General features: G+C 50.4%; 1 protein-coding gene across 1 annotated transcript; it reads left to right on the top strand.

Annotated features, from left to right (window-relative positions):
- The first annotated feature begins 229 nt into the window (after positions 1-229).
- Positions 230-4390, top strand: LOC112675775 (ral guanine nucleotide dissociation stimulator-like). Its single transcript, XM_025472561.3, has 5 exons — positions 230-477; positions 1736-1929; positions 2509-2568; positions 3473-3666; positions 3901-4390. The coding sequence occupies exons 1-5, from the start codon at positions 340-342 to the stop codon at positions 4239-4241; spliced, it is 927 nt and encodes a 308-aa protein (XP_025328346.3). The 5' UTR covers positions 230-339; the 3' UTR covers positions 4242-4390.
- The last annotated feature ends 7644 nt before the right edge of the window (positions 4391-12034 follow it).

Here is a 12034-nt window from a genome sequence, read left to right as displayed (position 1 = left end):
CTCCATCCTCATAGAAGCATTCTGTATCATAGCCAAGGGCTGGGAGCAACTCAGATGTCCATCAAAGGTAAATGGATAAAGAAAATGTGGTGTATACTGATTTTTATTTATTTATGAGAGACACACGGGGAGAGAGGCAGAGACACATGCAGGGAGCCTGAGGGGGGACTCAATCTCGGGTCCCCAGGATCAGGTGGGGGTCAGGGAGGGGGTCCCAGGAAGTGAGGTCACTCCCGTGACACAGAGCCCAACAGAACTTGGAACCCCCGTGACCAGGCAACCGCATCTAGTGCAGCCCCACCTCAGGCTCACTTGGCTGGAGACATCCGCTCCTGGAAGATGTTCTCCTGCTGCCGGCCCACCTCTGGGGGCTCTGGCTCCCAGGAACCCCAGGGGTGCCGCTTGTTCCAATGCTGTAGGCTTTGGCTCCAGCATAAAAACCAACGCCTCAGGGCGTTTATCAGGAGGCGCCGTCAGGTAAGCCAGAGCAGGCCAGGCCAGGCCCCCTGTGCCAGCCATCCTGGGTGGCCCCATCCCCTCCTCTTCAGCTTCAGGGAAACAGGGATGTGTGGGCAGGTGCATCCAGGCTGGGGGACGTTGCAGGGCGGCAGGTTCCCCGGTGATCCCTTCAGGGTCACCCTGAGGTCAAGGTGGGCAGGGTGCAAACAGGGCTCCTGAGGTCCTCTTACCCGCCCCAGAGTCCCCCCGAGGCCCTGCAGCCGCATCCCTTTGCTCTCCTTGGGGCGGGGGGGTGCCGCCTGCGCTGTGGTGTGTCTGGATGGGGGCCGCTGGGGGTGCGGCCCAGCCGAGGCGGCCGGACCGGGCGCTGAGGCCTCCTGCCTGGCTGCCGGGCACTGTCTCCACAGAGCTCCACCCGGGACAGGGGGCGCGAGCGGGAGGAAGGGGTGCTCTGCCCCACCGCCTCGAGGAACTGGGAAGTGCCCTGCGCAGCTAACAGAGGCCAGCGCGGGCTCAAATGAGTGCAGGGGCCGGGGCACCCCCGACACCCGGGTCCCCGATGCGGCACGAAGGGCCCCGGGTCCCAGAGGCCAGCCTGCTACTCCCCTGGGCTCCCCCCTACACTCCTGCTCCCACATGAGTCTGCATTCCCCTGCTCCCCACACTTGCCCCAGGGCCCTGCCCCTGCCTGGGCCAGATGCAGAGTCCCTGTGCACAGAGGTGTAGGAATATCAGAGCAGAGCCTTCAGGGGCGGCCTGGTCGCCCAGGGGTTTAGCGCCTGCCTTCCGCCCAGGCCCTGACCCCGCAGGCCCGGGATCGAGTCCCGCCTCGGGCTCTCTGCACCAGGGCTGCTTCTCCCTCTGTCTGTGTGTCTGTCTCTCTCGGTCTCTGTCTCTCTGTGTCTCTTGAGGTCCTTGTACTGATCCAAAATTTTTTGAACATTTATCCTCTAAGATTGTTTCTTTATCGGATAGTTTGTCTTGTTTGTGTAAGAGACAGGCAGAGAGCAGGGAGGGGAGAGGGAGACCCAGGCTCCTGAAGCAGACTGGGCCCCAAGCGCAGGGCCTGCCAGGGCGGGATCCCAGGGTGCTGAGGCCACGACCTGAGCCACAGCCCAGAGTCAGAGGCTAAGTGACTGAGCCACAGGCATCAAGGCCCGGGTTCCTGCCGGGGGCACTCCTGCCCCCCACGGCCCCCGAGAGCTCGGGCTGCGGGCTGCGCTCCCACCCCAGGCCTCCCGGCGGCTCCATGCACGTCCCCTCTGTCCCACCTCAGGGTGCAAGGGCCTCGGCCGGGAAGGCGCCTCCCATCTGCCCGACGAAGCCCAGCCGGACGGAGCTGCTGGAGCAGGAATTCCAACAACTGCTGCCCGCCTTGCTGCGCAGGGATGTCATCTCCGTTTTCATCTTTTTAGACAACTGTCATGGATTTGCCACCACCGACGAGGTGCTGGATCTGCTGTTTACGAAGTGAGCACCTGCGCCTCCGCAGCCCGGGGTGGGCCACCTGCTGGTGGGGAGGCGGGGAATGGTTCTGAGCTGCCCGGCCTCGGGCCGCTCCCCCGCCTGGAGCAGAGTCCCCCAGGGCACAGTGGGGTCCCGGAGGGCAGCCCCGGGGCCTGGCCTGTGGCGGGTCGGCCAGAGGGGCTGTGCCTGTGCTCCGCAGCCGTCCTCCTCCCCCGTGACGGGGCCTGTGCCTCCTCCCCACCGTCACCGGGGTCCTGAGCTGGCCTCTTTTCGCATTGAAAGGGAGGTTGGAGAGTCCATCGGGGGGCTGTGTCCTGGGGCAACCACACAGGGGGACCCCGGGGTCCCCGGGCGCCCAGGCCCACTCAGATATCGGCCGTGGGCCTGGCCGGAGCCTTTCATGCTCAAGCATTCAGGAGGCCCCGGCAGGTGCGGGCGCTTCTCCGGGGGCTGCCCGTGGCCCCCCGCACAGAGCTGACGGCCCCCGGGGCTCCGGCCTAGTCGGGGGTCAGAGGTGACAGCCCCCACGGTGAGAGGTCGCGGCCACAGGATGATTCGTGGGATGCCCCCGCCCTCCCCTAGATATGGGTGCATCGCAGCTGCGAGTGGTGGCGACGACGCGGTCCTGCAGCGCTGGAAACTGTGAGTGACTCCGGCCCCTGCCCGAGGGCCTTCCCTCTCCAGGAGGGCAGCGAGGGGGCTGTGGGCCGGGGTGCTGGACCCTCACCCCACACATCTGCAATTCCCGTGACAGGGTAAAGGTCTAAGGACCCTTCAGGAAAAGAGGAAAGGAGAGCCGTGAATAGGGTGTGGGCTTGGTGGGAGAGCACTGGGACCCCTAAGGGAGACTTGCTCCATGCCCGCCCCTCCCAGCCCTCTGTCTGCCCCACCCTGGGACCCAGAGCAGAGGGGGTGGGGAGCATCGCACTCCCCAATCTGGTGGCACCTGGACCCAGTGCACAGCAGGTTGCCACGAGGGCCATTGAGGGCTCACAGACCCGGTGGCCCTGGCCCCCTGGGAGACGGCAGATTAGAGTCAGTGGAAGGACACCCCCCGGGGCCCCTCATGAGGGAGGCAGCGCAGAGCCACAGGGAGGGAAAGTGGAGGTCCCAGGTGGCTCCTGGCAAGGCCTGGCAGGACACAGAGCCCGAGCCCTCCTGGCTTGGACCTTCCCAGAGCGACAGTGTGTGCAGTGAGGGCAATGACAGGCCAGACGCCCCCCATCCCCGGACGCCTGCCGGTGGATTCAAGGGGAAGTGGGCAGGGAGCCAGGCTGAGGAGGGAGCCCCGCTTCCCAGCAAAGACCGTGATGGTCACACCGCTGGGCGTGGGCTCCCCCGCACAGAGGCTTCGTGCCAGCCCCTCCTCGGGGAGCAGGCCTGTGGCAGGCAGGACCGCCAGGTGGCGGGTGGACGAGGAGCAGGACTGGCCTCCGACAGCCCCGCGCGGGAGGCCGAGGCCCCGGGTCCTGCAGGGCTTCCCCGGGACACCTCGGTGTGAGGGAGCCCTGTCTTCTGACGCCTGTGCCCACCTGTCCCTCCCCAGGGCCATCTGCTGCATCCTGGAGACATGGATGGACTATTATCAGGAGGACTTTTGTCGGCTCCCCCAATCTGCCTCCCTGAAGAAGATTCTGGAATTCATAAGGCAGCGCATGCCAGGCACAGACGTGGAGCTCCGTGCCCGGCGTTACCTGCAACAACTCAGACGCCTCCATGCATCGGAGCCAGAGGCTGGGGGTGAGGAGGCTTGGGGGTGTCCGAGCTGGGGACAGGGTGGGCCCCACGGATCCAGCGTCCGTGCAGCTGGGCCGGGAGCAGGGGTTCGGCTCACACCCCATCCCCACGAGCTGCAGGCTGGGGACACCTCCCAGGGCTCTTGTCCCCCCACACGTTGAGCGGTGGGAAGAGTGTCCTTGATTTGGGAGGGACGTGGAAAGTCCGTCCTGGTGGTGATACTTTGTCTTCTTGCAGCTACAGCTTCGGCCCGAGCAAAAGACCCTGAAGCACTTCCAGAGCCCGCCCCAGCCCCAACTGTGGGGCCTGCTGCCTCGAATGGGCCTGAAGTGCTCGAGGCCGCCCTGGCTGCTGGGGCTGAGGGCTTGGCCCCAGCTGAGGTGCCAGCTGGAGAGGCGAAGCCCCTGCAGATAGTGGTCACTGCTGTAGATCACGGCTGCGCCCTGGACGAGCCACGTGCACCTGCGGCCACCCCGGAGGAGGAGCAGGCCCTGGCACCTGCAACCGGGGTCCCCAGAGTGCCAGAGCCGCCAATTGCCTCTGGGACAACTGGCTTCAACCTCTGCGCAGCCCCCTGACCTCCTCGGGAGCCCGCCCCAGCTCCCACCGCAGGGCTCGTCATGCCTGCAGCCCAATGGAGGCTTGCCCTTCCCGTGTCATTTCACTGTTTCTATATTTTGACTTTTTCTTTAACCTGTGGCTTATGAGTTTTATTGTAATAAAGTATAAGTTAACTTCAAACAAAATTCACTCTGATGCTTTTAAATTATACATCGTGGACCTACACTTTAGGTCCATTCACAGTGTCACAGGTCCCAGAGCCCAGGGCGCCAGGGGACACAGCCCAGGATCGGGTGCTCCCCCGGGTCAGGCAGAGGCCGGGAGGACACAGGACAGCCAGGTGGCTCCTGCCCCCGGGCGGCCCGAGCTGTACAGATCGGCGGGCCCGCCCCTGGAGCATCCAGGCCCCTGCGCACTGGGAGCTGCGGTAGTCACTGCGGGAGCTGACTCCAGGGTTGCACAGCTGGCCGCCCCCACTGTTGTTGTCCCTCCTGGTGTCACCCTGTACCTGGGACTGAGCAGGGGCCTCACAGATAAACAACTCCCACTGAGCCATACACCTGGCAGGGGCCTGGGCAGCTCCCCAGGTGCACACACCTGGGCCTGGGCAGCTCCCCAGGTGCACACACCTGAGAATCAACACAGCAGGCCCCTCCCCCAAAGACCAGCTAGAAGGTCAGGGGAAAGGCAAGGTATTGACCAAGCAGCACTGGAAAGTTCCAGGGGAAGCCGAGGGATTGACAGTATATAGAATCAGAGGATACTGCCCCTTGTTTTTTTCTTTGCTGTTTGTTTCTGTTGTTTCCCCACCCCCTTTTTTCTTTTTTATTTCTTCTTTTCTTTTTTTCTCTCTCTCTCTTTTTCTCCTTATTCCTGTACAACTTGTTTTTGGCCACTCCGCACTGAGTAAAATGGCTAGAAGGAAAAACTCACCTCAAAAGAAAGAAATCAGAAACAGTCGTCTCTCCCACAGAGTTACAAGATTTGGATTACAATTCAATGTCAGAAAGCCAATTCAGAAGCACAATTATAAAGCTATTGGTGGCTCTAGAAAAAAGCATAAAGGACTCAAGAGACTTCATGACTGCAGAATTTAGATCTAATCAGGCTGAAATTAAAAATCAGTTAAATGAGATGCAATCCAAACTGGAGGTCCTAACGACCAGGGTTAACGAGGTAGAAGAACGAGTGAGTGACACAGAAGACAAGTTGATGGCAAGGGCGGAAACTGAGGGAAGAAAAGAAAGACAATTAAGAGACCATGAGGATAGGTTAAGGGAAATAAACGACAGCCTCAGAAGGAAAAATCTACGTTTAATTGGGGTTCCCGAGGGCGCCAAAAGGGACAGAGGTCCAGATTATGTATTTGAACAAATCATAGCTGAAAACTTTCCTAACTTGGGAAGGGAAACAGGCATTTAGATCCAGGAGATAGAGAGATCGCCCCTCCCCCCCGCTTAAATCCATAAAAACCACTCAACATTTAACATTTAATTTAATACTGGAACTTGCAAATTCCAAAGATAAAGAGAAGATCCTTAATGCAGCAAGAGACAAGAAATCACTAGCTTTTATGGGGAGAAGCATTAGGACAACAGCAGACCTCTCCACAGAGACCTGGGAGGTGAGAAAGGGCCGGCAGGATACAGTCAGGGTCCTAAATGAGAGGAACCTGCAGCCAAGAATACTTTATCCAGCAAGGCTCTCATTCAGAATAGAAGGAGAGATAAAGAGCTTCCAAGAGAGGCAGAAACTGACAGGATATGTGACCACCAAGCCGGCTCTGCCAGAAATATTAAGGGGGACCCTGTAAAAGAAAGGGGAAGTCCAAGGAAACAATCCACAAAAACAGGGACTGAATAGGTATCATGATGACACTAAATCCATATCTGTCAATAGTAACTCTGAACGTGAATGGGCTTAATGACCCCATCAAAAGGCGCAGGGTTTCAGACTGGATAAAAAAAAGCAAGACCCATCCATTTGCTGTCTCCAAGAGACTCATTTTAGACATCAGGACACCTACAGCCTGAAAATAAAAGGTTGGAGAACTGTGTACCATTCAAAGAGTCCTCAATAAATGCAGGGGTAGCCATCCTTAGATCAGATAAATTAAAGTTTGTCCCAAAGACTGTAGTGAGAGGTGAAGAGGGACACTATATCATACTTAAAGGATCTATCCAACAAGAGGACCTAACAATCATGAATATTTATGGCCCGGATGCGTGAGCCGCCAAGTATATCAATCAATTAATAACCAAAGTTAAGACATACTTAGATAATAATACACTTATACTTGGTGACTTCAATGTAGCGCTTTCTGCAATCCACAGGTCTTTTAAGCACAACATCTCCAAAGAAACAGCAGCTTTAAATGATACACTGGACCCGATGGATTTCACAGATATTTACAGAACTTTACATGCAAACGCAACTGAATACACATTCTTCTCAAGTGCACATGGGTCTTTCTCCAGAAGAGACCACAAACTGGGTCACACATCAGGTCTTAATTGATACCAAAAGATTGGGATCGACCCTGTGTATTTTCAGACCATAATGCTTTGAAACTAGAACTAAATCACAAGAAGAAGTTTGGAAGGATTTCAAATATGTGGAGGTTAAGGACCATCCTGCTACAAGGTGAAAGGGTCAACCACGAAATTAGAGAAGAATTAAAAAGATTCATGGAAACTAATGAGAATGAAGACACCACCATTCAAAATCTTTGGGATACAGCAAAAGCAGTCCTGAGGGGGGGAAATACATCGCAATACAAGCATCCATCCAAAAACTGGAAAGAACTCAAATACAAAAGCTAACCTTCCACCTAAGGGAGCTGGTCAAAGACAGCAAATAGATCCTACACCCAGCAGAAGAAGAGGGTTAAAAAAGACTCGAGCAGAACTCAATGAAATAGAGACCAGAAGAACTGTGGAACAGATCAACAAAACCAGGAGTTGGTTCTTTGAAACAATTAATAAGGTAGATAAACCATTAGCCAGCCTTATTTGAAAGAAGACAGAAAACACTCAAATTAATAAAATCATGATGAGAAAGGAGAGATCACTACTAACACCAAAGAAAGGACCTAGAGTGTATTCTATATGTTAAGCAAAGTCAGTCATTCAGAGAAAATACCAGATGATTTCACTCATATGTGGAATTAAAACAACAACAACAACAACAACAACAACAACAACAACAAACGAATATAGGGGAAGGAAGGAAAAGAGTGGGAGGTATACTATAAGAGATTCTTTAGTACAGAGAACAACAGGCTTGCTGGAGGGAAGGAGGGCATGGGATTGGCGTGGTGATTGGCAGTGAGGAGGGCACTTGTTGTGATGAGCACTGGGTGTTATAGGTAAGTGATGAATCACTAAACACTAGTCTTGAACCAATATTACAGTATATGTTAAGTAACTAGAATTTAAGTAAAAACTTGAAAAAAGTAAGGAAAGAAGACTCATGGAATGGTAAAGCTTGCAGGGACCATGGTAGTCCAGTAGCAAGCACCTTGTGCATTAAAAGATGAGGAAGGGGCGCCTGGATGGCACAGTCAGTTATGTGACCAACTGTTGGGTTCAGCTTGGATCCTGATCTCGGGGTCATGAGGTCGAGTCCCACATCGGGCTCCGTGCTCAATCTGGAGCGTGTTCTCCCTCTCTCTCTAACTCCCCCTTGTGCTCTCTCTCCCTCTCTCTGAAAAAAAATAAGATGAGAGAAATAAATCACATTTTCAGACACAGTGCAGACCCTGGAGCTACAAAGCCTCACCTATACCACATGCACTACCCTGCTTGCCTCATCTTTCCTCAATCTCCCTTTTCTGCTCTCTCTTCCTCCTTTTTCTTTCCTAGACACCATATGCTTAGTGAGGCCAGAGGACCAAGAGCTAAAAATGTCCTGGGTGTGGCCCTTCATAAAGGCTTTCAACAAAGGCACTTACCTTGAAGTGGAAGCCATGATGAGCCAGAAACAGAGATTTGTCTATATGTGCAGAGTCAAAGAACCTGTAAGACAGCAAAAGTCGATTTTTTAAAATTGTATGCTGGGCCGCCCGGGTGGCTCAGTGGTTTGGTGACTGCCTTCGGCCCAGGGTGTGATCCTGGAGACCCAGGATCAAGTCCCACGTCAGGCTTCTGCGTGGAGCCTGCTTCTCCCTCTGCCTGTGTCTGTGCCTCTCTCTCCCTCTGTGTCTCTCTCATGAATAAATAAAGAAAATCTTTAAAAAATAAAAAAATAAAATAAAATATGTATTCTTTCATTGTAAAGGGCCTTAACTATCAATTTCACTTAAAAAAAATTGTATGCTAATTAGCAAGGAATAGGACCTTCTCCACCATTTAAGTGAAAAAAAAAAACAAAAACAAAAACAAAAAAACCAAAACACATTTTTAGCCTAAAGTTCACCAGCAGTAAGCAGAGGATGGATTGAATACACACAGCAGAGGGGGTCTAGGCAACTGGCCAATCAGAGGGAAAAACAACGAGCCCTCCACCTCCTGCTGAAACATATTATAGGGCAAAGGTTTTCACCGTCAAAACTACTGGCATGTGGGCCGGATGAGCCTTTGTTGGGGGGCTGTCCTGTGAATTACGGGATTTTAACAGCTTTCCGGAACTCTACACTAGATGCCAGTAAAACACGGATCCCCTACCTGTGAAATCAAACATGTTTCCAGATATTGCCGTACGTCCCATGGGGGACAAAATTGCACCTGGTTGACAACTATTATTCTATCTATATCAAGACTACCAATAGATCCTACTGTAAAAAGGAAATACTGTCTACTAGTGCTGCCCAATATGGTATGTGGTTATTACATATCTGATATATATGGCGAGTGTGATTGAGAAAGTGAATTTTCTCAATTATATAAAATTTTATATAATTTTAATTAATTTTAATGTAAATTGTCACATGTGCCTGGCCAGTGACCACCGCATTAGTGAAGTCCCGGATGTATAAAGAGCCAATTATGAAACAACGTTCTCTTAACAACCAACAGGTCAAAGAAGAAAAAATTCTTTCATAGAATAACTTAAGGGGGAAATTAAAAAGCATCTTGAGGCCATCTGGGTGGCTCAGTTGGTTAAGCCTTCGACTCCTGATTTGGCTCAGATCAGGATCTCAGGATCTTGAGATCGAGCCCTGTGCCGGGTTCTGCAGTGAGTGTGGAGCCTGCTTAAGATTCTCCCTCTCCTTTCCCCCTGCCCCAACCCACTCCTGGGTTCTCTTTCTTACATAAATACATAGTATCTCGAAACAAATGAAACAAGGAAACCCAATATACTAAAATATTTAGGCTGCAGCAAAAGATTTCTAGGAGAGCTTAATGCTATAAACACATACTGAAAAAAATATATATATAAGTATCTCAAGGAACTCTAGAAAGAATAGATGAATGGATAAAGAAGACGTGGTACATATGCGATGGAGTATTATACAGTTATACAAAAGAATGAAATCTCGTCATTTGGAATGACGTACATGGAGCTAAAGAGTAATACTAAGTGAAATAAGTGAGTCAGAGAAACACAAATACCATATGATTTCATTCCTAAGTGTAATTTAAGAAACAAAAAAAGAATGTGCAAAATAGCAAAAGACTCAAACTTTTCCTCTAAAAATAGGATCAAAATAAAGTTCTTTACTCTGGCCTTTCCATCAAATATAGTACTAGAAAACTTAGCCAGAGCAATTAGGCAAGTAAAAGAAACAAAAAACATCCAAACTGGAAAGGAAGAAGAATAATCATATTTGCATATACCATAATCTTATACGTAGAAATCGTAAGGATTAAAAAAGTTAGAAGCAGTAAACAAATTCAACAAGGTTGCAGAAATGAAAACCAACACACCAAGAAGCACTTGCATCTCTATATGTTAACAATGAACAATTTGAAGTGGAACTCAAGAACACAACTCCATTTACCACAACACTGAAAAAAGTAAGATATTCAGGAATAAGATTAATGAAAGAAGTGAAAGAATCATACACTGAAAATGAGAAAACATATGTAAGAGTAATGTTTTAAAAAAAAACCCAAAAATAGGGGATCCCTGGGTGGCGCAGTGGTTTAGCGCCTGCCTTTGGCCCAGGGCGCGATCCTGGAGACCCGGGATCGAATCCCACGTCAGGCTCCCGGTGCATGGAGCCTGCTTCTCCCTCTGCCTGTGTCTCTGCCTCTCTCTCTCTCTCTCTGTGACTATCATAAATAAATAAAAAAATTAAAAAAAAATAATAAAAAAAAATAAAAAAAAACCAAAAATAGATATCTTGTGTTCATAAGTTGATAGACTTAATATTTTTTTATGAGAGACACACGGAGAGCGAGGCAGAGACACAGGCAGAGAGAGAAGCAAGCCCCGTGCAGGGAGCCTGATGGGGGACTCGATCCGGGGACTCCAGGATCATGCCCTGACCCAAAGGCAGACGCTTAACCACAGAGCCACCCGGGCGTCCCGATGATAGACTTAATATTGCTGAAATGTCAATGCTGCCCAAAGTACTTCACAGGATCAAAATCAAAATCCCGATACCATTTTTTTTCCAGAAATCGAAAAATCCGTCCTAAAATTATTTGGAATCAAGGGAAGCCAAATAGCCCAGATAACTTTGAGAAAAAAGAACAAAGTGGGAGAATTCACATGTCCTCATTTCGATACATTGTCCAGCTAAAGAAGTCAAAATAGCATGGCCCTGGTATAAAGGTAGGTCTACACAGACCAGTGAAGTGTAACAGAACCAGAAAGAAAGCCTCATGTATATGGTCGGGTAATCTTCAAAAAGGATGTAAAAACTACTCAATAGGGAAAGGAGAGTCTCTCTAACAAATGCTGTTGAAAACACTGAGTATCTACATGCAAAACAATAAAGTGGGCTCTTGCCTGACATCATGTACAAAGACTTAACTCAAAATGTATCAAAGAACTAAACGTAAAAGTTAAAATTGTAAAACGCTTGCAAGGAAACATAGGGAAAAGATTCACAATATTAGATCTGCCAATGATTTCTTTCTTTTTTTCAACAGGCTCCATACCCAGGGTGGAGCCTATTATGGGGCCTGAACTCACAACCCTGAGATCAAGACCTGAGCTGACATTGAGTCATATGCTTACTGACTGAGCCACCCAGGATCCACGGACCTGGCAGTGATTTCCTGACTACGATACCAAAGCACCAGCAAACAAGTAAACATAGACAAATGGGGTCTATAAAACTTCAAATGCACCAAAGGATACAATCTAGAGAGTGAAGAGACAACGAATAGAATGGGAAAAATATGTGCAAACCATGTATTTGACAATAAGTTAATATACAAAAAACTCCTACGAACTTCGTCACAAGGCAACAAGTAGCCCAATGGAAGAAAGGACGAAGAGCCTGTACAGACATTCCTTGAAAGAAGATGTATAAATGGCCAATGAACCTATGAAATGATGCTCCACATCACTAACCATCAAAAAAGGCAAATCACAACCACGATGAGGGTCACCTCACACCCATTAGGATGACCACTGTTAAAAAATAAAATGTTGGCAAGGATATGGAGAAATCAGGACACTTGTGCATTGCTGATAGGAATGTAACATGGTGCAACCACTATGTAAACAGTATGAGAGTTCCTCAAAAAAATTAAAAATACAGCTACCATAGAATCCAGCAATCCTACTTCTGGGCTACGTGTAGTCAAAAGAATTGAAAGCAGGGTCACCAGGAGACCTCCATCCTCATAGAAGCATTCTTTATCATAGCCAAGGGCTGGGAGCAACTCAGATGTCCATCAAAGGTAAATGGATA

Source organism: Canis lupus, chromosome 16, assembly GCF_003254725.2.
Source record: "Canis lupus dingo isolate Sandy chromosome 16, ASM325472v2, whole genome shotgun sequence".
NCBI classification, from domain to species: domain Eukaryota; kingdom Metazoa; phylum Chordata; class Mammalia; order Carnivora; family Canidae; genus Canis; species Canis lupus.
This window is presented reverse-complemented; position numbering and strand designations above follow the sequence as displayed.

Excerpts from the sequence above, each read along its gene's own strand:
- LOC112675775 (XM_025472561.3), top strand. The coding sequence starts at position 340 with ATGTTCTCCTGCTGCCGGCCCACCTCTGGGGGCTCTGGCTCCCAGGAA. Across the intron at positions 1,930-2,508 it reads CTGGATCTGCTGTTTACGAA|ATATGGGTGCATCGCAGCTG; the intron begins GTGAGCACCTGC and ends GCCCTCCCCTAG. Across the intron at positions 3,667-3,900 it reads ATCGGAGCCAGAGGCTGGGG|CTACAGCTTCGGCCCGAGCA; the intron begins GTGAGGAGGCTT and ends GTCTTCTTGCAG.